Genomic DNA, 26,610 nt, shown 5'->3' on the forward strand with positions numbered 1-26,610 from the left:
TCAAATTAATATTTTAACTCAAGAGCGATAGAAAACTTTTAAATTTAAACGGCCACTGTGACTCTCTTCAACCTCTCGTCTGAAATGCTCTTTATATTTCAAGTTGATGTGCTCTAATACTTAGAACTCATAGATTTGTTGTAGGAAGAAGTTAAAGCAAGGAGCAATAGAGAAGAACAGGACAATGAAAAATGAAATATGGAGGCAATATTTCAACATTATGATCCTGCAATGCATAACATATAACTAGGTTATCACCGCACTGTAAAATGGTGATTACCCTCTTTGACTTTCTTTGACCTTCCCTGGTTCAGATTTCAGAACATTTTAATGCACAGCCTTCAAACTTTTCATAAGACAATGCTAGACATGGACTGACTCGGTGTTCTGAGCTTAAACAGCCAAAGACGACCATAGCTAGACTGATCACATTGTGCAGCAAAGTTTTGAGTCAATAGAAGCCAAACAAATGCAGAATGCTTGATAACCTGTCATCGGATATCTGCAAAACATAATCAATAACCTTTTATATTTTGGTTTATGAGTAAAAATTTTACATTCATCTAATCAGGAAGTAAGTAATAGCTTACCTGTAATCCATAACATAGGTTGATTTTCCCACTCTTCCGAGTTGCAGAATTGCCTGTCTTCCATATTTCTGGTAAAAGAAGTGCAAGAAATTAGTTTTAAGCTCAATAAATAGAAACAGAAGGAAGTCCTGGCTTACATATCATGTTTTCCTTATTATTCATTCCAGATGGTGATTGGTATTTATTTCTGTTTTTCTTTTGTTTTTTCATGTTTTCTGTTTAATGTTCTGTAAAACAAGACCAAACATGCACTATAGCAATGAACTACTTGAACTTTCAGGGAATTACAATGTGGATTTCAGAACTAATTAGTACCTCTAAAGTTAATTGAAAGTTCTTGACCGAACTCTTGATTTTGAGTCCATTTTTTCCCCTCCTCTCTCTGAAATCTAACTCATACTGCTTTGAATTCTGAAATATGGCCAGAACAGTGATTAGTTGATCGGCATAAAGTTTCTATATTAATAACAGATGAAATAACACACAAACTTACACTATTGTAATGAGGAATCCTAGAAAATAATTGATGAACTTTGTCCATTTTCTCTTCCCAATCCTTGGGCAGTCCATTTATATGTTGAACCTACGCAAAGTAAAACAAATAAGGATGCTGATAGAGCCTGCATACTCAAAAAGTAAAACCTTAATCGAATTGAATTGGAAGTTTTTATGTGTTTCTTTGAGCACACCTGAGATGTACTTTTTAGCTGCATGGATTGGTGTTTAGGTACCCATGCTTTCATGCTTCTGTGACTCCCGGACCAGCTAGCTATGGTGGGGATGAATCTGTTAATAATGAAGAACACATTAGCTCAAGCATGTTTGTGTCTAATAGATATCACTAGAAAAAGTGAGAGGAATTACGTCACAGCAGCAAGAAGTTTGGATTGTTTGATCATGGAATTTGGTCCTCTTCCCTGCAATACAAAGATACATTGTCAAACACATTAGCACCCGCATTAGCAGCCAGGAATTGAGTGCTTATGAGGGTGATTACATCTACTTAAACAGCACTGTTCTAAATTGTCAAGGATACTGACCTGATCCCATATATTGTACTTTGAACCCATGAGATTGGAAGTGACAGTTCCCACAAAGCTATCATCACCAGGACTTAAAATCCCTTTCGCAGATTGAGCAACTATGAACTCAGATCTTCCATTATGCCTCTTGTGATGAGCCACTGCAAGTTTTCGGTTCTGTCGACCATGACCCTCCTGAGATATTTCATTAAAAGAGTCAAAGACTAACTTTTCAAAGGATTGTGACATATAGTCACATTTATGTGCATGTAATCTTGAAGGCTCCTAAGTCCGGAACAACAATCAAATGTTGATTACATATAAAACCACTTGAACTAAATCAATATGCCAAAAAAAACCTCTGAACTAAATTAAACTACGGGAATATAATCACCAGGCTGTACACTTGTTTACTTCGAATGCTTATGAATAACAGCACGCGGGCTAAATTTTAATTATTTGTCAGTTTATCTCTATTGGTTTACAGTACCTAGTGATAAAGGGTACTTTATAACTTCTTCAAAATGAACTTGTTTACGGGTTTAATTTTAAGTAAACAAGTATGATAAAATGAGCACAAATCATAAACAGTGTATTATCCACAGATCACATCAATCTAGTAAAGTGTTTGAGAACAAGGGCAAAATAGTAATGACATTGAATTCTCTGATTAAGCTATGTAATTATTAGGCACTTGCATTGCAAATAATTCATGTCACAAACGGGAAACCTCAACGAGCATTTACATCACAAATGTAATTAACAGAAGATCTTGAGTTAAAGCCTTACATTGGTGTAAAGGGTGTATAAACTGCCCCTGTTTAGTCCTTCTAAACATTTTTCTTTGACAATAACACAAGTGCACCTCCCAATGTCCACCGGCAAAGGCCTGCACAATAATGTCCTGCAAAACAAGAACACGTAAGCAATTTCAATAACATTACTTGCCATTCCCACCCAACAAATCAAATTTAAACAAGTGAGTGACGGAAAATGCTTCATGCACAAAATTGGGTACAAAATCTTGACATGTGTTAAGTTTATATTAAAATGAGCTCCATATATTCACTTAAATAACACCTATTAAAACATCTCGCCTCAATTGCAATGTGCAAAATTTTGTACCCAATTTTGATTTATTTTTTTAGAAGGCAAACCTGTTGGGAATGGTAGACCAAGAAGAAGCGGGTGCAGACTCAGAATCTGAATAATCCCAAATCTTTAACGAACTCGAGTGCTCCGAATTGTCCAAATTTCCTGACCCGAGTAAGAAATCAGGTTCATTCATTTGCATACATAGTTGTAGTGAAGTCGGCTTCAAGGCCCTAGGCTTCTTATGAAATTTCTCGGTGGACACCTTCTTAGCCACAGCTAAATTCCCACTATTAGGTTCTGCATTTTCCTTATCAACATTCCCTAAGCTCTCCGTCTTACTAGGAACAACCACATTCTCTTTGTTGCTGTCAGAGCCCCGTCGAATATGAACTCCGAGGGGAACAATATCAGGCTTACCCCGACAGCCTTCGCTGAAACTACGATTGTGTTTGAGGTCAGTGAGGGGGTTGACGTAGAGGGAATTGTATGGAATTTGAGACAGAACAGATGATTTATGTGTACAAGCCATAACCAAGGAACAGATGATTTGGCTTATTGAGAGATTGTGAAATGTTGAGTTGTGTTTTGTTTTTGAGTTGGATTGTGAGTGTTTATGGTACTTGTAGTGAAAGTAGTTGTGTAGTGTAAGAAGAGAAATTTGAATTTGAAAAAAGGGTGTGGGGAAATGTGTGGCGTTTTATGCGTTGAAAATAGGTTTATTATTGGTGGGTAAGAAAGCATTAACGGTAACTTTATTTTGATGGACTCGAAAACGTTGTGTTGTGTGTGGTGTATGTTTTGTCAACTAGTGGTGGTACGAGTACTTGAGTTTGAGATGAGTGGGTTTTGAAATATGTGAGTTTCGAGTGGTTTGACGTTGTTTGGTTGTTTGTGTCCGAGCGGGAACTACATTTGAATGGAACTGTAGTACGAGATGACATATCACATATGTGTGGCTAGAGCTTTACACTTACTTCTAAATAGATTGTCGAAATGCTGGGTTTATCCTTTGTTATCCTCGGACATTTGAATTCGATTATGATTCATCCCGAACATACACTAATTTGTAAGGTATATAAGCTTGCATTCTTTTGCAAACTATCTTGAAAAAAATTATGTTACATGAGGCAAAATAATTTACATGGATGAAAATTAAATATATGTAAGTTGATTGTTAAAAGAATCTAGTACAATTAACGTAAGATGATACCCTCTCCAATCCAAAATAATAGTCGCTTTGATTTTTTGCACGTATTTTGAGGTGCATAAAAAACATATTTCTAAATATTATTTTTCAAATTTTCTTTTTTTGAATAAAAATAGGAATGTTAAACTTTTATTCAGAAAAAGAAAAATTCAAAAATATTATATAGAAGCATGTTTTTTTACACCTTAAACTACGTGCATAAAATCAAAGCGACTATTATTTTGGAATGAAGGTGTTAAAAAAGATTTTTGTTTAACTTGTGAAGGAATAGAATTAGATTGTGCGTGAACAAAGCTGAAAGGCCATTTATCAGGCTATGATGGGTACAGTGGTCCACGGCTGCAGGTAGCTCAGTGAATCCAGCTACGCGTGCATTCAATCTAAACTCAGTCATTTTGTCATCCACGCACATTAAATATACTACTCCCTCCGTCCCAAAAAGATTGATATGCTTTACTTTCACGGAGATTAGTGGATGTAATAGTGTTTATATTATTATACTCCCTCCGTCTCAATTTATAGGTCCATTTTGGAATAAACACACATATTAAGAAAAAAGTTGGTTGGATGGAATCTTATCTCATGTATCATTAATTAGTGCATTGATAAGTGAGAATATTGTTGAGTTTCAAAAAAATCACAATAAATATAAGGATTTAGTGCATTGAGAAATGAGAATAATGTTGAGTTTCAAAAAAATCACAATTAATATGTAGATAAATTTGTATTGAAAGAAGAGAGGGACAAGTATTTTGGGACAAATTTTTTTTCCAAACTAGACTTATAAATTGAGACGGAGGGAGTAGAATAGAGTGGAAGAAGTAGTGAGTGTAATAGTGAAAAGTAGTGTTCAAAAATAATAAGTGTAATAGGTTCATTTTTTTGGGACGTCCCAAAAAAAAATAAGTGTTAATTAAAATGGCACCGAGAGAGTACTCTCTATACCTGAACAATTTAACCTTACCAACCTGCTCAAACCCAGTGAGAAGCTTTTTCGGTTCGGAGCGAATTTCTTATAAATATTATAAATACAAAATATTACTCCCTCCGTCCCCCTCATTTGTTTATATTGGGAGACAGGGCTCGACACGCATTCTAATGCTCTCGTAAAACGTAGGTTGATAAATTATTTTGAACTTTTTTCTTTTGAATAAAAATTTGATGTTTAAATTTTTATACAAAAAAGAAAATTTTCAAAAATAAATGATAGAACTATGTTTTATATGCGCCTTCAAATGTGTGTCAAGAAGTGTGAAAAAACCGTAAAAAAATGAGAGGGACGGAAAAAGTAGTAATTTAGAATTTTCTAAAAACTTCAATAAGGATTGTTATATTCATTTCTCAATATTATTATACAAATACATGAGAACTAGTAAATGAGAAATAGTGCTGAGAAAAATATAGGGAAATTCAATATAATAAGGACAAATAACGTGAAAAAGGAGGGAATTCAATTTTTAATTCCATAAATTAAAACAGAAAACGATTATTGGTTAGTTAAAAATAGGGAAAGACAGGTGATTTTGAGGATGTCCTGGAGCTCGCAATCACGTCATACTTTTATTTAGTTTCTTTTTTTTTTTTCCTTCTAGAAAGCTGGTTTTGAAAGTTATTTATTTCTCCTTCGTATTAGAACATCTCTAGTAGATTAGCTATATAATATTTTAAATTATTATAATAGAGACACAAAATACAACTCTAACTCTGTCAGAGTGCTAGTAATCTCTCAAAAGATTAGGATGCCAACTTCATTTCTCATTTTTAAGGATTGTGGAACATTCCTTGCACTATTTTGAAAAAATAAAATATTCATTTATCTCTTTTTCTCACTCTTTCCCATCTTTCTCTCTTTATTACAACTAGTTCAGAAGTCGCGCGTTGCGGCGGCCTATAAAAATTATATTAATAATTAAATATTAATATTTGTAGAATAAATAATTTTGTGGCTGTCTATAAAAAGTATATTAATGTTTCAAAATTAATATTTGTAGGATAAAATAAATTTTATATTATAAAAATCTTACCAATACTAATATATAAAATTACAAAATTGAACTATAATTCATGGTGAAAAAATGAAAATAAATTTATACAGGTAATTTAACAATTTAAAGCATGATGAATCCTAATTTTATTTGTGTTTTTTTTAAAACTAATCATGTTCTTACATTGTCACCTTCCTCAAGTTTTTTTGGATTGATTGTGCACAAAAACATCTAACTTAAATCTGTGAGATAACGGTCTATAACTACCCTTGCTTGTAACAATCTTTATTTTTTAATACTGTATAAACAACTCCACTTAAAAGTTGCTTGAACGAAGCAAACATATAATGCATGAATTATTTTTTCCTGTATACAAAGTAAATCATATAAAAATTAACAATAACAAACATGTCTGATGAACAAAACAAATATTATAAAACAATAACCAGCAAATATACATTACTAATTGTTAATTTATTGATATAATCCATCAATACCATCTCAATACTATATTCTTTTCCCATGTTTGGATTTGTCGACTCCAACATAGCGGTTTATAACTACCTTTGCTTCCTATGTTTGGCTTTGTCGACTCCAACATAGTGGTCTATAACTACCTTTGCTTTCAACAACCTTTACTTATCGTTGCAGAAGAACGGCGCCACGGAGTTAGAAATTGAGATCGAGAATTATCACGAGAGAAATGTAGGGTTGTGGTTTTGTGAGAGAAGATATAGTGTTTAGATGATCCAAAATCTACAATCTATAGGGGTATTTATAGGTGGAGAGAGACTTGTGTGCTACTCTTTCCCATAATTAAATAATCTGAAACAAAATCAGATTAAAACTTTCAAGCTATTATATTCCATAAATAATTTGAAACAAATCAGATTCTGAAACTTGCTTCTAATATACCCAAAAATAAAAAAGGTAATTCTAATTTTTGATATTTTTCATCCAAAAATTCCAAAAAATTAGAAAAATAGAACGGAGCGATGTGAGAGGCGCCACCTACACGCCCCTCGCTTCTCCTTTATATAAGTATATTGATTGATTGATATTGATTGATTTGAATATAATATTATAATAATAGAGAATATAAATAAAAAATGCGGTTGAAATTCTTATTTAATAAAAAACTAACAATCTCTTAAAAATACATATTTTATTATATGAACACTTGGCCCATGTGATATGCTCTTAAGCATTGGACCCATGACCCGATTCCACTCGACCCATTTGAAGAACAATTTGATTGGACCCCAAAAGATAAAGGGCTCAGCTCAAACGAGTGGCTCAATTCATGCACCCACACCAAACAAATCCACCACATTCTGAAAAAAACCATGGCCTCAACTAGAGATGTTCAAAAAATCTGAAATCTGAAATCCGATCCGATCTGATCTGGAAAAAAATCTGAAAAACCCGATCCGAAAAAAACCCGGTCTGGCCCGGCCCGATCCGAAGGCCTAAAATAGGCCTAGTATTTTCCAAAAAATCCGGATAAAATCCGGATTTTTGAAAAATCCGGGCTTTTTATAACTAAACCAGGCCTAGTATTTTTGGGAAAGCCCGGCCCGGTCCGGCCCGATTTTTGAAAAAGCCCGGTCCGATCTGGTTTCAAAAAAATCCGGATTTTTTTGGCCCGGTCTGGATCTGGCCCGAACAGATCTTTTGTGCATCTCTAGCCTCAACCTCCAGCACAACCAAACTCAACAATGACCAGCGCACTCTCAGTCTCTAGCTCTTCTTCTCTTTGGTACCATTACACTAAACCCACTTCAAGATTAGCGACTGTTTGCTTAAAGATCAGAGCTTTATCCTCACCATCATCTTCTTCAAGCTCTACTACTTCCATGGCCACTAAGGTGGGACCCGCTGTGATAGTTGGTGGGGGCAGGGTGGGAAGAGCTCTTCAAGACATGGGAAGTGGGGATGATTTGTTGGTGAAAAGGGGTGAAGCTGTGCCTCTTGATTTTGAAGGGCCTATTTTGGTTTGTACAAGAAATGATGATCTTGATGCTGTTCTTGATTCCACTCCTAAGTCCCGCTGGAACGGTACAAACAATTATTATTACCCCCGTATTTTGATTTTTATTGGTTGTATGATGTTGTCCACTGATTAGTTGCCACAGTTGAACCTCGATATCGTTGGGACCAGATAATTTTATTCATTCATCAAGGTTTTACTGTATTTGGAAGTATAATTTGTTTTGATCATTATAGTATTCTTCGTTGGTGCTAAATTTGATGTGATGAACTAGAGTTTATATGTGCACTGATGTATGATGTTAGTATGAGAGCCATGATTTGAGATTGTTTTGGTCAATACTCTGTGATGGAATTTTTTTGTTGAGTTGGCGTGTGTTGTGATTGATCTTAACAATCTAGCAGATTTGGTCTTTTTCCAGAACGGAATGATGGAACCGTGGTTTGAGAGTAAAGGGCTAGGTGATGCAGGCCAAGTTTTGGCGTATTTTGCAGTATCAAAACTTGGTGAACCTCCTATTGATGGGATAACTGATACGAACCCTGAGGGACTTACAGCCGCTTATGGAAAGTGGGCATCTGCTGTGGCTGCAAGATTGCAAGCTGGAGGTCTTACTTGCAAAGTAAATGATATTTTAAATGCATCTTGTATGTTTGGCTTGATCTTATGTTTTTAAAAACAAGTGTAGATGAGCAATCTCGATTTCCAGTTGAAAAAATTGAGTTACTTTGGTCATTAGAAATTTAGCTTATGCAATACAGCTACATGCTGCATAATTAACAGGAACCGATTTCAATTGGTTTCCCAGGTCCTGGAAAAGACTGAATTTCAAAAGCAAATGTTGGAGAAGCTTATATGGATTTCAGCATTTATGCTGGTTGGAGCTCGCCATCCAGGGGCTACAGTTGGGGCTGTTGAGAAAGAATTCCGCTCTGAGGTAAGACCCATTAGGATATTGGTGAATCATCATTTAAACTAATGTGCTTGTTAATCTGATTCTACTGCAGTCTGTCAAGTCAGATATGATGAGACGCAGTAGCAATACAATAAAAATAATGTAAAGAAGATCAAAGTTTGATGGGAAAATTACATGTCATTACATTCTCTGTTAAATTATTAATTTCCCCCAACTAAATAAAACATTTATTGATTAATTCTTCGTCCCTTCAACCTTTGGAGTGTCTAGACGTCAAGACTGGTTTGCTCCTTCACCAGCGCCTATCTTGAAGATGTTTTATTTTTCTAGACATTAGCATAAGCATGAATAGAAAAGACACTTACAGCTTAGTATTGTTTTTTCTCTAGGTCTCTAGCCTCATCAGTGAACTAGCATCAGCGGCAGCAGCAGAGAAAAGTATAACATTCGAAGAAGCTATGGAAGATAGATTATGTGCCTATTCACGTGCTGTCTCCCACTTCCCAACGGCAGTGAAAGAGGTAATTGCCCTAAATTCTATGAGAGCTTATGGTTTTGTAACCTATTTTCATTTATCTAAGCCCCTGGTTCAATTACAGTTTAAATGGAGAAATGGTTGGTTCTACTCGCTCTCCAAGAAAGCAATTGCAGCTGGGAAACCTGACCCATGTCCACTTCACACAGCTTGGCTCAAAGAACTAAATGTTATTCAAGATTGAGACTTGCACATGCATTAGAGTAATAAGGGACTGTTTGTTGATACGGAACTAAAATAGAAATGAATATGACCTCAACATTATTGTCACTGCACTTGAAGTTGAATTAATCTTGCAGGGCCTGATTGAAACAGCTCGAACACTGTCAACATTTTGTACTTTTTCATCATCTTATTTAAGATGTGATCACTAAAAAAAATGATAATTTTAGCTTTTTAGCGAAAGTATCAACACTATATTCTTATCTTTACAAGTACAGAGAATACATGGACATCCTGATATAATACTGAAAAAATTAATGGCCCAGGCGAAAATTTTGTGGTGAAAGATTAATCGATCATCTCATTCATTTTACCAGTTCATGATGCAATTCATTTATGCTTGCATCACTGGCAACACACCACGATGCACCAAATCTGGGTTTAAATTTTATGCAAGTTATGGATCAAAAGTAAATTTTGCCCTGTACTCATTTTCTGATTCTAATTATACTCATTTTCTTGGTTATACATGAAAATATTATCTCAGTCGCTCTACTTTTTCATCATGTTACACTTTGCCGAACAATTTTCACGGCCTAAAAAATGACAAGTTAAAGAGCACTCCTGCAGCAACACACGACAAGTAGCACAGAGAATCACCGTCATCAACCGAGAAGTGTACTTGAAACCACAATCCTGAAGCCTGGGAAATCACAAATCTGTGGTTGAATCCACATGATAAATTCTCATATGCAGAAGCTGTCGCCAGATGATCATACATTCACAACCTCCCAAGAGAGACCCGCCCATACTTCCTCTCATTAGATAAATCTTGAACCAGCAACTTGCAATCTTCCTCTTCAAATGTCCTCTGACACAGTTGAATTGAGCAGAAACCAACATAACCCATATCTGAAGGCTATCTATCAAGCATCATAATCTGCATCAACACTATTATCAGATGTTGCTTGCTTAACAAGCCTCCCTTCATCATCATAAATATCAAGATTCTCGCAAGGGGCGGGAAAGATTTTTCCAATTACACGACCTTGAACAAAAGAACACTGAAAGATGTGTTTCTTTTTATATGATATTCCTACTAATAGGTCCTTAAAAGTGATATTACTCACAGGAATTTCTCGACTACCATAGATACGGACTGGCACACGAACACCCTGGCCTCGAATTCCACTAAAACTTATGTTGTCAATAACTGGAAGTGCATTTCGATCATAACCTTCATCTGCGTGTTCGTTGTAGTCGGTTTTTATCACGATTCCCACCCTGACGTTGTCAAATGTTATGTTACGGAAAGTTATATTTTTAACATATCCACCCCTACCAGAAGCAGTCTTAATCCGAACGGCCCTTTTTGAATTCCATACAAGGAGATTTTCCACAGTTATATTTGAAACGCCGCCAGACATTTCACTACCGATGGATACTCCAGCACTGTTAAGATGCATGCGGGTTTCATCAGAATATATGAAACAACATAATATTGACACTCTAATATAAAGCACGGTTTATTCTATATGAGCAATGCAACATACTAAAGGGACTTTTTCTTAGCAGAATGATTGAAGTGATAATTGTTTACCCAAGATTTTGGCTGTCTTTTTAGAACCCAAAAAGACTTCATTCAGTTTCAGTATAATAATGTAGTAAACCAGAACTAAATAAGTATGTCAAGTGTTAACAGATGTATGCTATAAGAGTAAGACTGTTATCACAAAACTTTTTCAGAAAAATGAATATAACCATCTTTATCCAAAAGCTATGTAAAAGTAGATGATTCATGCAGTAGCTAAATTAAACACAAAACTGATGACATTCTCACCTCACTGTAGAACGCACAGTGACGTTCCGAATGAGAATGTTGATCGAAGGTTGGCCATATGCAATTCCATACTGGTCCCAACCGCTCTTTATTGCAATTCCATCATCCCCAACACTTATATAGCTGTCCTCTATTATCATATTCACACATGAATCTGCATTGAACACAAATTCCAGTTTCATATACATACAGCTAGAAGCACTGGTTATTTTGCATGCACATGACTACACAACAGCAAGAACAGCACAACCTCAATCCAATAGTTCAGATAACTACGCAGAATCCAGAAGATTTTCAGCAAGAACTAGACAACTAGCAAATATCATTACATGTGTGACTTATCCATACTCACTCACAAGAATGTGACAATAAGCCTTGAAACATATTCTTGTGACAACAGAAACAGTAACAAATATAATAATTCTAAATCTTGATGCAAACATACCAGGATCTATTCCATCTGTGTTAGGGGCATCAGACAATGGAGTCAAGATGGTCACGTTTCTGATAATAACATTTTTGCAGTCATAGGGATGGATGGTCCAGAAAGGAGAGTCACGCAAAGTTATGTCAGTAATCTTAATGTTGCTTGACCACATTATCTGTACAAGAGGTCCTCTTGTATGTTTTAGAAGCTTTTCACGATGCTTCTTCCACCATGTTTGACCTTGTCCATTTATCGTACCATTATGGCCTGTTGATGATTAATTGATTATATACCCATAATTGTCATGCCAACTCAAGATCTTTTAATATAACATTAATAATAAATTGTCTGACAAACTGTAATCATTATAAAAATATAAGTAAATGTGTATTATGTGATTTTCATCCTGCAAAGAATGTCAAGATATACAGAAAAAGCACTCAAGTACATTAGATGGATGCCAGACCGGAGAAATAAATCCACTACACGTACTCATACTTCAACTTTGTGTCTATAGCCAATATTCTAGGTCTCACCTTTCAAGTCAATCTGTGACTTAATGAAGAAAATGAGAAGTGTAAAAATTGCATAATCTGACCTGTGATGACGACATCATTAAGGTTTTGGCCATGAATTAGACTTCCATAACGAGGTCCAGGACACTCTCTGCCATATCCATAAGATGGCAATGGTGGCATTAACGTCCAGTACTTCTCATCCTGTATCAAAAGACATAGAAACTAGGTAAGGCATTCTTCCATCATTGTATCATGCATGTCTCAATCAATCAAACTCCACAACCATATGTTTAGCAACATAGACACACAACCATATCCATTTTTTCATAATTGTACCGCATAAAACATCTAATCTCAGGACTGATGAGCTATATTAGAAAGCAACAGTAAGTGCATGACGAGTAGCTAAGGAGTAAGTAGCATTTAAATCTCATTACTACAATAGTGCTAGCATTAAGGCAAAGCTACAATGTCTGGATACTTTTTAGGCTTATCTCTCCTTATCTGATTAATTGAGCACATCGTGATCATGATTGACATTCTTTTTATATAGCTCATTACGACTTAATTGTATTAGCATATTAGGCAAGGCAAGGATACCATGACAACATACATTTTAGGCTTATTTCTCCCAACCCGATTAATTAAGCAGATTATGAAATTGTTTGCACGATCAAACTAATCGAATTGGTCTAGTACTATTACACTTTGTTATCGACTTAAACCAACCACAATTACAACTACAATCATATAAAATTACAAATACAAACAAGACATCTGAATATTCAAAATGTGCCGAGTATTAAGTATACACTTACATCGATACCGAGAATAACAGCATTTTGAGCCAAAAAAAGAGTCATATGACTAGTAAGATTAAACGGAGCAGTAAGCCAATTGCCCGGAGGAACATTAAGCTGACCGCCTCCGCGCCTTTTAATCTCCCTAATCGCCTCCTCAAACGCCGCCGTATTCAAAGTATATCCATCTCCCACCGCTCCAAAATCTCGCAAATCGAGGACTAACGACCTCAATTTGGGAATAGGGCGTGAAGGTATGGCCCACCGGCGATACTCCAGGACACGATCGACGGCGGAGCGTTGCCAGATGAAGATGAGGAGGAATCCAAAGGTCCAGAGTAGAGTGAGGAGGAGTTGATGCGAGAATATGAAATGCGTGACGGAACGCTTGTAATCGACGCCTCTGTGGTGGTGGTGGTGGTGGCGATAGGTGGGGGAGTCTGACGAGGTTTGGTGTTTGTGGCTTAGAGCCATTGATTTGAGCTTGTAGGGGGTGGTAGAGTTGATTAAGAGAGCTGAAGAACGATGATGAAGAAAACAAAGGGGAGTGTTCTATAGTTTTTCAGGGGTTTAACACTAAATAGTCTCACGTGTATTGAACCGAGAATTTTAAAAAATAAAATAATTTAATTCATGAAATTTGAGTTTATTTAATTTAAATTTTTAAAAATTATTAGAATTTTTGAGGTATTGAATCGAAATTGAAATTATATTATAAATCTGGTTATATTCTCAGAATTTTAAATTATATTTTAAAATTCGATGATATTTAATTCGGATAAATTAAAATATATTATTAAAATATGAATGTATTCAAATATTGACGAACTTTTTTGAATTTCATAAACTGATGTATTTTGTGAGATTATTATTTAATTTCTGATCAAAATCCATGAGATTTTGAAAATTGTGCTTTAGGACTCTGCGATAATTTATCAAAAATCCGCATAAAATCAAAATCATATACAATCTATTAATATTCATAAATTATATAAAATTCATTAAAATCTCAGTTGAATGCACCCTTAATCACTAAAATTTAATTGGTTCTTACTTATTTTTCTTTTTAACCGCTTAACTTCTTTTTTATTTACATTGCAGTGATTCGACAAATATATAGTTATTCACAAGAGCTTAACTAAAATTATAGATAAGAAGAGAATATGGTTGGAGTGTGATATTTTCATGATATTATTTATATTTTTTATTTTTGATATGCCAACTCATTCTTTAGTTAAGAAATTTTCATAACCGGAGTCTAGGGATAGCAATTTGTATCAAACCGATGGATACCGTACCGACCCGATCGGGTTTTACCAAACCCGAATATTTCGGGTTCGGGTTTGATTTTTAAACCCGAACTACTTTCGGGTCGGGTTTGGGTTTATGGCATACCGTTTCGAACCCGACCCGAAAATCCGAAACTCATTTCGTTCCGATCTAAACCCGAACCCGACCCGAAACCCATTTTATTATATTAATAATATTTTTATATATATAAAGAATCTTTCATAATTTAGAGTAGAATTGATATAACATATAATATATTATATGTTATATTACTAATACTAGTATTAAAAAGGACTACAGTAATATAGCTTGAACAAACTTTTGCATTAAAGTCTAACATTACTGAACTATTATTATTAAACATATATTCAGCAGTTTGGTTCAAAATAAATATGTTATAGGCTAATATTTTGACTGAGATTAGCAACAAGGATACATGTGGGTTCAAATCATTAAAGACGACTAGCCATTGTGATACTGCAAACCCTTATTCAACTCTCATATAGTTCTTATCATTATATTCCTTCATACCAGATATTTTGAGCTAATGTTTCTTTTTGATGTTTTTAATTTATCAACAATTTCATTCTTAGAAGCCAATCCATTGTCTTCTCTAATTTCTAGATCAATTTCAACAACGTCAAACTCAGAAGCCCTTTAACTCGAATCAAATATTGATAATATCTTATTAAAGTATGTGAAAACCCGAACCCGAACCCGAACAAACCCGATGGGTTCGGGTTTAGTGATTTGGGTTTTTTCGGGTTCGGATTCAGGTTTGGGTTTAGTAAAAAAAATTCGGGTTCAGGTTTGGTTTTTACGAAACCCGTTTCGACCGACCCGATTGCCATCTTTGCCGGAGTCACTCTCGATACATTTAATCAAAATTCTTTCAATAAAATGAAACATTTAATCCAAACTCTTTTTTAGAACCACGATAGCATAAATAATTGAATTCTATAAGGTGCCGTTTGGAAACATGGATTTCATTTGAAATGTAGGATTTCAAATCCAGAATTTGAAATCCAGAATTTGAAATCCAAATCCATTGTTTGGGAATATTAGAATTTCAAATCCTGGATTTCAAATCCAAATCCACTGTTTGGGATATCTTAATATTTCAAAAGCTAAATTTGGAATTTAAACAAATTTTTACTTAAAAACTTAATCATAACTCCAAATTTAATCACAAATGCGTTCTTCAATATTTATCTAAATAATATTTTGAAATAGATAGATATTTAATCTCATTCAAAATTACAAATAAAGTCTAAGATAAAATATTCTAATTAGTCATCAATGTGTAACAAAACCCAATCTAATTTATCAGTATCCGGCAGGCTTCTTAAGCATTTCAAACATGTCGATTGTGCCATTCATAAAACTTTTCACGCCTTTCCGGATTTGCATCCGAAAAATATAAGGAACAACAGATATGACATCATATATCTCTTTGCTAGAGGGTCTTGGAGGGCCACGTGCTTTACTCACATACTCACAGAAAGACTCGGCAAACTTAGTCACTGCATCTGCAAGACGATCTCTTTTGACCTTCTTGTTTGACTCCCCGGAAGCTGCCTCTAAACCGGCACCGCCGCTGCCAAGTTCATTCTCCATCTCCATTGCAGCTGCTGATTCTTCATATTGCTCAGCACTCTCACCAGTTAATCTATCTGATGCAAATAGAGTGCATATATCATCCCAATTATCAATGCTCTTGTTCTGATAGTTGGAAGCATTGGGGTTCTTCTGTACAATAATCCAAATTTAGTCAGCCTGTTTACAAACACACGTTACAAGTACTAAATTCTATCAGATTGACATGTAATACAAGAATCCTCCGGTGTACTTGTGCATGATTCTGATCAGACACACAAGTAAGACACTGACCACGCACCATACACACTACTTAACATACACAAAAGTAATGCAACTAAGAAGAAGTGAAGAGCAAAATGATGATCAGTATTAATTATCTTAGAAAAATGTTAACTTAGTAATCTGAAATACTTGCTCATTGCGGCGAAAGTATATAACTAAGGTTTCTATTTAAAACAATTGTCTAGCAAAACATATAGCAAGTTAAACAGTCAGTTATTCTTGTGATATATGCAGAATGAGTTATTCTTGTGATATCTTATTCTTTATTTGGTACCTATAAGGAAACAACATCTAGCATTCTGGCCATGAATTGTTAATAACACTCCCCAACAGAATGGTTATAGCTAATGCGCATGGAACAAATAATTGATGCAGTTGATAGTTTACATGCCACAGCTGCAAACATTAGCATCGAAAAACAGTTATTCCCAAAAACAACAAGTACAGAGTGACTGAAAATCAAATAACTCAATGATGTTAAAGTTTAAAATCAAAATCAAATAATTTGGCCACATTTGTTCCGCAACTCAATGATGTCTTACAGTACCCCCCTGCTATGCTATAGGATTGAAATTCAAAGCAACAAAGCTGATATCAACTATTCTACTGCAGACAAGTCCATAAAATAAGTGAAACAAAAGCCAAGAGTTTAACTATGCACATCCATGTAAAATTACTAACTTTCTGCAGATAACAAACAAATCATTAACCAGACACAGATAGTAAATAACACAAAACATCATTTTTTGCAGACCACAACTTCTAAACAGCATGATATATTACTTCTTAAATCATATGAATTTCGAAAAATATTTAGAAAGGGCCAGGAATTTAATACCTTACAGTAATTCTGCCAATCTTCAAGAGTAATACTTCATGTTAATTAATAAATAACATCCAAACAATAAAAGAGTAATAAGAGGAAGAAAGCTTTGCTGGCTATAATACAACTAGTTTACAGATTACAAATACTTTGACAATGCTTGAAAAAACTGAAGTACAGGCTTAAATAAGATCAACACTGCACATATACATATATGATCATGGCTGAAGCCACAAAAATCAACCAAATGATCCATTTAATAATATCCAAAACCAGGAAGTTAGACTCTTGTTACAAATAATAAAAACGGAGTAGTTATATCCATCTACTAACATTCCAAGCTGCCTTCTTAGTTCTAACTACATTCATCGAATAAACTAGTCAAGTCATTTCCGAGCCCAGTCTCAAACCCACAAGTTCACAACCTCAATTACAAACAAACACAAAAAGTTTCACAATCAGATGATGACTTCCCAGCAGACGACTGAAAGCTTCTCAGTAAAATAGAGCAGAAATCACAAGATTATATACACAAAAGAGAGCAGGAATCACAAGCACAAGTAAAATAGAGCAGAAATCAAAATGACAACTACACAGATTATATACACAAAATTAAACCCTAATTACAAAAATGAGAGCTGTGAAATTAATTACACGCACATATATACATACAGATATCAAATCTACTTATATATATAGTAGCCCAACAGGTTCGTGTCAAGCCTCCCTCCTGAGCAAATAAATTACCTAGCTCCGAACCTGAGCCTAACTCCGAACCTAACATCTTCTCATATATATAAAAAAAAGATGTTATTCATGAGGCTCGAACTCGGGATCTCTCCAATACAAATACATCACTCAAACCACTTGAGCTACACAAACAATTAGTTTATTACTCAAAAGCATTAATCACATACTTTAAAACTTTTGTATTTATATTCGTCTCAATATCTTATTTATTTGAGATGAGTTATTATTTCAGTTAAGTCTCATATATTGTTTACATGATAGATTAATATCTATAAATTAATTATTTACATAAATAAATTTAAAATTAAAAAAAATATGAATAATCGAGTTCGTGCCATGATTCGGATTTTAAAAAATAGATATAATTCGTATTCGAATTCAAATCTAACTTAATAGTTTAAACGAGCACCGATACAATATTATAGAAATTTTAAGTCATGAATGTGAGAAATAAGTACAAAAACTGAGGTTTAAGCGAGCATCTTTGAAAGGAAAAATTGATGGGCTTTCAACATGGGCTATGTCATATTAATTTCTTTTATTATAAAAGGCAATTTACAAAGAGATTACAATATTTTGGAGAACACGAAATAAGGTGACTGAAAGAATATTTTCTATGTAGAATATTTTTTTATTTTAAACTTATGAATTCAGAATTTGATGTGTAACTAAATCTTTTTTTAAAAAAATTATAGATATAAAGGATAGTGACAATACATCAAATTTGGTGTCGGAAAATATATCTAAATGATATAATTTTGATGATATATGTATTTGAAATACTATAACTTGTGATATGAAGGTGAATTTAAGGAAATTTTATATTGTTAATCAAAAGTCAACCACATAATAATAAAACGCGTTTACGAGAACTACTAAAAAGATTTGAGTTATAAATTTTACTTTGTTAAATAAAATAACACAGAGAAATAAGTTATATATATTAAAGTCTTAAAACTATAATTTTTAATATGCCATCATCCAATATATAACATACCAGTTAAATAAAATGATTCAAACTACAGTTAAATTAATCATTTACAAATTAAACTAATAAAATATAATTAATTCTGAACCGGATAATCTGATGCGATACGGTGAAACTAATATCTGGTTAAACGGGACTAGAACAAGAATAGTTTTTTCATGATTCAAAATATCGAATATATAACTTGATCTTTAACAATTGAACATGATATGCCACATTGATCATTCCTAATAAATACGAGTATCAAAATATTAAAAATGTGAGTTTGCACAAAGCTAAAAAAGTAACTACACGACTAATTGAACTAAATATTTTATGGTTTTATGAACTTCATGATGCCTAACTCATATCTACTCTCTTTTTGCTATTTAAAATTCCATAAAATCATTTGTTTGAGATCTGTTTTATAACGATTACATGAAAAATCATTAAAAGTCTTAATAGACAAGCTCAAAAAACTAATTATAGAAAATTAAAATTTTATAACGAGATAATGTTATAACATACTGTATCAAAGTAATATTCATCAAATATTTTTAAATTAACAATAAAAATATAATACATTGAAGTACTTTATAATTGATATGAAAAATAAAAGGATAAGACACATCAAAGGTGTCAGAAATTTTTGGGGTGCAATTATATTGTTAGTAGTTCAATTGATACTTTTATAATAAAATAAGGTACGTGTCTTTTTACGTACAACACATGTTTCAATTTTTATTTATACAAAATGTGTGCAACATATGCTAAAAAGAATGTGTTGATGATCTGCTCCATCATGTATCACTTTAATAATTATGCAAACGTACGCTCAAAAATGAAGAAATAAATGTAGGGCAACGCGGACCGCACATCTTCATTTAATCATGATTTAGGATATCGTAATTCACATATCAAAAACAGGTTTTTATCAAAAATCATGGTATATTAGTTGAAATAATTTAATAATTTCAACAATAAATTACAGATTCTTTTAATGAGGTATAATATATTTAAAATTTAAAATTTCAGTATTAATTTCGAATATAATTTTGAACATTGATAATATGATGATGGTCTCTATATCCTAACGAATTTGAATATAGAAATATCAGTTCAAATGTAGTTTTTGATCTATAATTTTTTTTAAAAATATACTCCCTTCGTCCTATTTTAGGTGACCTTATTTGACTTTCACGGAGATTAAGAAAAAAGTAGTAAAAAAGAGGAAATTTAGTTGGAAAGTGGGTAAAGTGGTGGAATATATCAAAATTTAATAATAGATTTGAGATAGTGATGGTAAGTAGTGAGTGTAATAGTGTTTATTTAATATAAAAGAGTATAAAATAGAGAAGTAGTGTGTGTAATAGTGATAAGTAGTGTTTAAAAATAGTAAGTATAGTAAGTTCATTATTTTAGAGATGTCTCAAAAAAGAATAAGGGTCATATAAAATGGAATGGAGGGAATAGTACTTATTATTACTATTAATGCTATTAGCTTGCATATATTACATTTTTCATGTTTACATATTTTGTCAAAAAGTAAAACATAATAGTTACGCTCGAAACAATATGATGACACACGGATATTATTTAAAACATAATACAAACTCAAGGTCCGTACAAGAACAATATAATGACATATGAATATTATTTAAAATACAGCAAAAACTAGAGCCCCGTGCCTCGCACGGGCTTTTATGCTAGTTAAGCAATAAAAAGACAACAATTTAATCCAATACCGGCAAGAGAGACAAGGAGAAGGAGAGATACAGAGAGGGCGAGAGAGAGAGTGGACAAAGAGGGGGAGAGAGAGAGAAAAGGGAGAGAGGGGGAGAGAGAGGGGAGAGAGAGGGGAGAGAGAATCGCACCGAGACCGGAGGATGACGGGAGAGAAGAGGACCGAGGAGCGAGAGCGAGGCGTGGCGAGGAGCGAAGGAGCTGCGCGTGTTCTGTTTTTTTAATTTCAAATGACATATCTCTGACCGGCATTTCCAATTATTTAATTTTGGCTTTTGTTTTAATCTGATGGAATTGGACAAATCCAAATCCAGATATTATAAAGTTTGCCAAACAGTGGATTTGAACAAATACAGGATTTGAAATCAAATCAAGATTACCAAACAGGGCATAAATTTAATTAGAAATCAAATTATAGTCAAAACTGAATCAAATCAATTTTAAATAATTTAGTCTACAAGTTTGGTTTGAATTTTAAAAATCACTGTCATCGATTTGGTTAGAGTAGACCAAATCATGAACTGAATTGGGATAATACCATTAACTTACTGCTATGCACTGGCATGATAGACAACTCAAATGCATTAAAATGATAATAATTATTTTAAAAAAAGGACACTTGTAAAAAAATTGTAAGGTGAAGCAATAAAATTGTGGTGAAATAATACATTATCATCCTCTCAAAGGAAAATATTTAATCTCACCAAACTAACTTCAGAATGAGAATAAAAATTAATCAAAAGTAGTTACATATATTTCTTATAACAACATTTATCCATTGTTCATGTATGCATGATCAGAACAGCTGGTTGACAAGATCAACATAATCAGAACAGCTGGTTGCTACTAGAAAAACTTTAATTTTCCTTTTGAGATGGATTCTTTAGCCTGCTTCAGATGACACAATGACTTTTGAGTACCACTCAGGCTGGAGCATGAATCATTGGACCCAAATGTTACTGCAAAGTAGAGATAAATAGTACAGAGAAAGGTCAGCAAGACAAGAGCTACTAGGAGGAAGCGGTGCCGGTTAATAAGTGTTGAGAAGCTGCCTAATTCATCCCCTCGTGTGTATGGCTTCCTAAAAGATGGAGAGTTAAAAGAATTCTGCCTTCGATGAGGAGAAGTTATTTTGCTGTCGAGGACCATTGTTTTACAACAAATTTGCTCATCCTACAATTTATGATAACAAGTGCATGTGAGTTAAAAAGTTTAGAGAAGCATTAAAACTATAGAAATCTACTAATAAGTGAGGGCTGTGGGGTTCATCCAGTGGTTCCATACTATATAAAGTTTCAACTTTCAATATATAATGCAATCATATACTGGACCCAATCTAAAAGCTGAAACGAGCTTTTAAATACATGCAGTAATTTCTTATATTGCAGTGAAATCCTGCAGCAGCTTATAATGCCGGATAGAAATCTTCTTTTCGAAAATCGGCCATACTCTGTACCAATTCCCCAGCTCAGCTATACTCTGTGCCCATACCAGACGGAAGTCCTAGCCATACTTTGATATGCAAATATACTTTAAACACGATATTCTACTATTAGTCAAATATTTTGGATAAACTAATCCTTAACTCAACAGGGTAAAACTGTAACTATCACACTGAGCTGGCCATGTTCTTTGCAATGACTATGATCTCTCAACTTTTTATGGTTTGTTTGTCCTCCTTCAATTGCAGTTCATTTTGGGGAATATATTAAATATATACATTACTACCCTCTCACTAGGTACTTTAATTGATGGAAGATAAATTAAAATTAAATGAAATTAGTGCTTTAAATTAAAGAAAACAAGCCAATAGTCCGGCGTAATATGTAAAGGCTAAGTCTAATTTTCTCACTGTCATAATCAAAAAATTTCTTCAAAGGTTTAAAAGACAATATGTGGTAATATCATTAATTCATACAGTAGTTTTTAATTCAATGTTTCATCACTTAATGAACACACAAATAGCCTCCCAAAAAAAAGTTGCCCTCAAAACTTTTGTCCAATTAATTATATAACATCCAGATTTCATTTGCTACATCTCTTGCAATACAAATTTCAGAAAGTCTTGTATGATCGAGACTAAAAATTAACTAGTTGTGAGCTCGAACACTTGATTCAGCAGATCTTCCTAGTGTTGAAACCACACTAAACATAATATTTTAACACTAATTACATTACAACAGTCGCACACTATAATCGAAAATCTCTAAACTATCATCCATTCAATAATATAAGCAATCGATCCAAACCCGATAGATCAAAAAATCACACAGCAAACCAGCACAACATACTTTTTTAGCTATAGCACGATCAGTGAATAAACACAACAATTAATCAACACACAAGATTATCAAAAACCTAAAATAAAACTCATGAATTAAACTCCAGATAAACAGATCTGAGAGTATGACTAAAACAATATAAAATTTCATTCACATAGCAACAAAAAAGAAAAGGAGACTTACAAGTGAAGAACAGAATGTGAAAATGACAGAGAACAATGTTTCGTCAACCGATCGGATGTAAGAAAAAGTAGAATTAGATGCTAATTGAAGAAGCAATTGAATCAGCCAGAAAATATCTATTTATGTATTGATCTAGAGTGAGAGAGAAGAAAGAAGAAAGAAGAAAGTAAACAAACAGCACAAGACAGGAAGTAGTAGTTGAGTCTTATGGGGCGAGAAGCGTGTCAAAATATAGATATAGGATGGGTGTAAGTAATATAAGATGAGGGTGTACGGTGGACTCTCGGTTTACTTATTTATCTGTCGTTTCGCTGCTCCTGAGGCCGTTTAATAAGTCCGGCGCTTCCGCGTCTTGTTGCGCTGCAATTCACACGTTACAGACTTACAGCTATGGCTTATTGTTTTTCCCCTCTTTTGCGCTGATTTTTTTCTTAAATTCGTTAGAGCTAAATAATTTCGTGCAAATATTATTGAATAAATTTTAGGGTTTCGGCCCCAAATAACCAAATTTAGGATGAAAATGCCCAAAATATCAAATACCCGAAAAATGGCCCTCAATGACAAATAGAGACGCTGCTGGTGTAGCGTTTCTGTTAAAAAAACAAAAACGCTACATCGTGTAGCGTTTAGCTCATTTTTTTTTATTTTAAAACTGGAAAACGGTACTTCACTTGGCGTCTTTGTTTTAGTTTAGCAAGAGACGCTGCTTCATCTATCGTTTCTATTTGTTTATTATTGAATTTACACTAAAACGCCACTTCGTTCAGCGTTTTTAAATTTTTTTCTCAAACTTCCACACTTCAATTTTGTTGGGCTTTTAGTGATGGGCTTTTTCAATTTGCCAAGACCAATTGTACAAACTTTCGTTCAACATCAAAAATATTACTTGGTCTCACATTTTTATTAGACTAGTTACTCCAATTAATTAGGGTTTAGTCTCGAGTGTTTAGGGCAAATTTAATTTACAGTACAAATTAATCATTCTGCAACCCAAAACTAAACCTAAAAATTAATGATTGTAAATTAATTTATTTCGCCGGCGTCTCGGCTTCAGGGCCTTCGGCCCTTCAGCCTCGCTTAATTAGGGTTTAGGCTCGAGGGAGTAGGGCCTACCGGCCCTACACCCTCAATCCTAAACCCTAACCGTCGGCCAATTTATATACAGTATGAATTAATCTTTCTAAAACCCAAACCTAAACCCTAAATGTTAACGGTTATAAAATTATCATTCCGCCGACGTCTCGGCTTCAGGGCCTTCGGCCCTTCAGCCTCGCTTAATTAGGGTTTAGGCTCGAGGGAGTAGGGCCTACCGGCCCTACACCCTCAATCCTAAACCCTAACTGTCGGCCAATTTAATATACAGTACGAATTAATCATTCTGCAACCCAAACCTAAACCCTAAATGTTAACGATTGTAAATTAATTTATTCCGCTGGTTTCTCGGCTTTAGCGCCTTCGGCCCTAAAGCCTCACATTAATTAGAGTTTAGGCTCGAGGGATTTGGGCAATCCTAAACCCTAACCGTCGGCCAATTTAATTTAAAGTATGAATTAATCATTCTACAACCCAAACTTAAACCCTAAATGTTAATGATTGTTAATTTATTTTATTAAATTGAACCAACATTTTTTATATTTTTTGAAAAACCATGTAAAGGGTCAAATATATATATATATAATAGTTTATTGTAAGGAGAGCACGAGTGTGTTGTGTGTTTGTGCTAGTAAAATGAAAGACTAGACCATGGTGTGTACTTCAAAAACGCTAAACGAATTAGCGTTGCTCCTTTACATTAAACGCTAATAGCCAAGCGTCTTTACTGGTCAGATGAGGCCATTTTTATAAAATTTGTTATTCAGGGCATTAAACTCCAAAATTGTGTTATTGGGGTCCTTTTTTCTAAATTTTAGGACCGTGTTAAAAATTATAAAATTTTGGAAAATGTTGGTGGAATTTTAAAATGACAAAATTTTGACCGGAATTTTTCTAAAATTTTAAAGTATAACTAAAATCTTTTCACTTGTTGAAATAGTCGACTCTATTATTTAAGGTGTTTCGTCGCTTTTCACCAGGTTAAAATCCCAAACTCTTGTATCTATTTTATTTGATTTGTTTTCTCAATGATCTTCCTCTTCAAAGAAGGATTGTCATCCTTTCAATTAGGTTTTCATTTAATTTGTTTTCCTAAATCTAAATCATCGGAACTTTCATTTATATTTTTTTATCAATTCGAGCGAAGTTTATCGAATTCGAAAGTTAATCGTCTATCTTGTGCTTTCAACTATCTGATCAGAGTTTTTTTATTTTCAGTCCCCCCTAGGGGTGGCAATCGTTTCGTTTCGTATACTTTCGTTTTGTGTATTTTCGTGTTTCGTGTACTCGAAGGTGAAACCTGTGTCCACCCGTTATTAATTTCGTGTACCTAATTTGAAACCCGTATCCGTTTCGAATCGTTTCGTATACTTTTCGTGTATATTATATATAAAAATATTAATATATTTTTTAATCAAAAAATGGATTTAATATATATTTTCCTTTATAAATTTATTAAATGTGAATGATATATATTATACTTGTATACAATTCTTTATAAATTTGTTAATGTATCTACAATATATATCCACACATACATATAAATATATACTTTATACTCAATTATATATTTAGTATATCATTGCATATATATAATAAATATAATCTACAAATATTTCGTGTACTTTCGTGTATTTCGTATACCCCAAATGAAAACCCATATCCGACACGAAATCTATCGTGTAATTTCGTGTTTCGTGTATCGAAAATCAAAACCCGTATCTATTTTTTTCGTGTCGTTTCGTTTCGTGTTAGCGTGTTACGTGTCAAATTACCAGGCCTAGTCCCCCTAGTTTTTGACTTGTATTTTCAGTTTCTTTTTAATCTTTGGTGAGAGTTTTGTTTTCGTTTTTTTATTGTAAGTGATGGTCTTGGCTTGACTATGAAATTTGAATGAAATTGTAATTTTGATGGATAATTCAGACGATAGCTCTATCGGGAGTATCAGTGATTCTATGTATGAGTGGATACTCGTATTCGCACACAGATTAAAAATTGTTTGACCGTCTCTTTATGAGAACAAGTGATTACAATGTACATTTTGTTAAATTCGATCATTAATGTGGATGTCGTATAATTTTTTATTATTAGATTAATATTTTTATTTTAAAAGATATAAAAAATTATGGTTATCATCAACTCCCAATACGTCATTAAATATTAAAAATTAAAGAATAAATCTCGAGAAAGTGACAAAAAATTTCTCATTTTAATAAAATATATAGGCTGGTTATTAATTAATAATTTATAAAAATTTAAAAACGTGACCATCATTTTGAAATTTATATTTTAATTTTCAATCAAATATCCTCGATAAAATTTTGTCTTTTATGATTACATAATAAATTCGACTATTATAACACACATTCACATATAAAAATTATGTATAAGATTATCTTTAACTAGATTGACTATAATTAATTGCCTAAATTAGACATGTGATATCAATTATATTGGTTGATTGTATTTTAAAAATAATACATTATTAATATTTTAGGATCGTTTAAGAGAG

At 33.4% G+C, this 26,610-nt stretch overlaps 4 protein-coding genes and 1 long non-coding RNA gene across 6 annotated transcripts; 1 reads left to right on the plus strand and 4 right to left on the minus strand.

The window, feature by feature from the left end:
* Nucleotides 1–185: 185 nt before the first annotated feature.
* Nucleotides 186–3,363, minus strand: LOC108194324 (tubby-like protein 8). The gene is made up of 9 exons (XM_017361274.2): nt 2,770–3,363; nt 2,402–2,516; nt 1,631–1,807; nt 1,455–1,507; nt 1,280–1,376; nt 1,084–1,173; nt 906–1,001; nt 591–658; nt 186–502 (listed from the first exon to the last, which is right to left on the minus strand). The coding sequence occupies exons 1-9, from the start codon at nt 3,234–3,236 to the stop codon at nt 427–429; spliced, it is 1,239 nt and encodes a 412-aa protein (XP_017216763.1). The 5' UTR covers nt 3,237–3,363; the 3' UTR covers nt 186–426.
* A 3,783-nt stretch (nt 3,364–7,146) lies between these two features.
* LOC108193832 (uncharacterized) lies at nt 7,147–9,739 on the plus strand. 2 transcript variants are annotated; one of them, XM_017360660.2, is made up of 6 exons: nt 7,147–7,250; nt 7,589–7,957; nt 8,294–8,511; nt 8,698–8,826; nt 9,195–9,326; nt 9,405–9,739. In XM_017360660.2, the coding sequence occupies exons 2-6, from the start codon at nt 7,618–7,620 to the stop codon at nt 9,522–9,524; spliced, it is 939 nt and encodes a 312-aa protein (XP_017216149.1). In that variant the 5' UTR covers nt 7,147–7,250; nt 7,589–7,617; the 3' UTR covers nt 9,525–9,739. The 2 variants fall into 2 exon arrangements, with proteins under 2 accessions (XP_017216149.1, XP_017216150.1); XM_017360661.2 differs by lacking the exon at nt 7,147–7,250 and having other exon boundaries at nt 7,604–7,957; nt 8,311–8,511.
* A 260-nt stretch (nt 9,740–9,999) lies between these two features.
* LOC108194092 (probable polygalacturonase) lies at nt 10,000–13,674 on the minus strand. The gene is made up of 5 exons (XM_017360994.2): nt 13,106–13,674; nt 12,368–12,488; nt 11,788–12,036; nt 11,343–11,496; nt 10,000–10,954 (listed from the first exon to the last, which is right to left on the minus strand). Exons 1-5 carry the CDS (start codon nt 13,559–13,561, stop codon nt 10,429–10,431), a joined length of 1,506 nt encoding a protein of 501 aa, XP_017216483.1. The 5' UTR covers nt 13,562–13,674; the 3' UTR covers nt 10,000–10,428.
* Nucleotides 13,675–15,584: 1,910 nt separating this feature from the next.
* Nucleotides 15,585–20,937, minus strand: LOC108194239 (uncharacterized). Its single transcript, XR_010285726.1, has 2 exons — nt 20,673–20,937; nt 15,585–16,126 (listed from the first exon to the last, which is right to left on the minus strand). It is a non-coding gene; the product is annotated as an uncharacterized LOC108194239 (long non-coding RNA).
* Nucleotides 20,938–21,160: 223 nt separating this feature from the next.
* On the minus strand, nt 21,161–23,353 carry LOC108193587 (uncharacterized). The gene is made up of 2 exons (XM_017360304.2): nt 23,007–23,353; nt 21,161–21,714 (listed from the first exon to the last, which is right to left on the minus strand). The coding sequence occupies exon 2, from the start codon at nt 21,688–21,690 to the stop codon at nt 21,388–21,390; it is 303 nt and encodes a 100-aa protein (XP_017215793.1). The 5' UTR covers nt 21,691–21,714; nt 23,007–23,353; the 3' UTR covers nt 21,161–21,387.
* Between the last annotated feature and the right edge of the window lie 3,257 nt (nt 23,354–26,610).

Source organism: Daucus carota, chromosome 7 (genome assembly GCF_001625215.2).
Source record: "Daucus carota subsp. sativus chromosome 7, DH1 v3.0, whole genome shotgun sequence".
NCBI lineage: Eukaryota > Viridiplantae > Streptophyta > Magnoliopsida > Apiales > Apiaceae > Daucus > Daucus carota.

Excerpts from the sequence above, each read along its gene's own strand:
- LOC108194324 (XM_017361274.2), bottom strand. The coding sequence starts at position 3,236 with ATGGCTTGTACACATAAATCATCTGTTCTGTCTCAAATTCCATACAAT. Across the intron at positions 1,808-2,401 it reads TATACACCCTTTACACCAAT|GAGGGTCATGGTCGACAGAA; the intron begins GTAAGGCTTTAA and ends GAAATATCTCAG. Across the intron at positions 1,174-1,279 it reads AGCTAAAAAGTACATCTCAG|GTTCAACATATAAATGGACT; the intron begins GTGTGCTCAAAG and ends TACTTTGCGTAG.
- LOC108193832 (XM_017360660.2), top strand. The coding sequence starts at position 7,618 with ATGACCAGCGCACTCTCAGTCTCTAGCTCTTCTTCTCTTTGGTACCAT. Across the intron at positions 8,827-9,194 it reads AGAAAGAATTCCGCTCTGAG|GTCTCTAGCCTCATCAGTGA; the intron begins GTAAGACCCATT and ends TTTTTTCTCTAG. Across the intron at positions 9,327-9,404 it reads TCCCAACGGCAGTGAAAGAG|TTTAAATGGAGAAATGGTTG; the intron begins GTAATTGCCCTA and ends GTTCAATTACAG.
- LOC108194092 (XM_017360994.2), bottom strand. The coding sequence starts at position 13,561 with ATGGCTCTAAGCCACAAACACCAAACCTCGTCAGACTCCCCCACCTAT. Across the intron at positions 12,037-12,367 it reads TAATGATGTCGTCATCACAG|GCCATAATGGTACGATAAAT; the intron begins GTCAGATTATGC and ends AATCATCAACAG. Across the intron at positions 11,497-11,787 it reads CACAGATGGAATAGATCCTG|ATTCATGTGTGAATATGATA; the intron begins GTATGTTTGCAT and ends TGTTCAATGCAG.
- LOC108193587 (XM_017360304.2), bottom strand. The coding sequence starts at position 21,690 with ATGGTCCTCGACAGCAAAATAACTTCTCCTCATCGAAGGCAGAATTCT.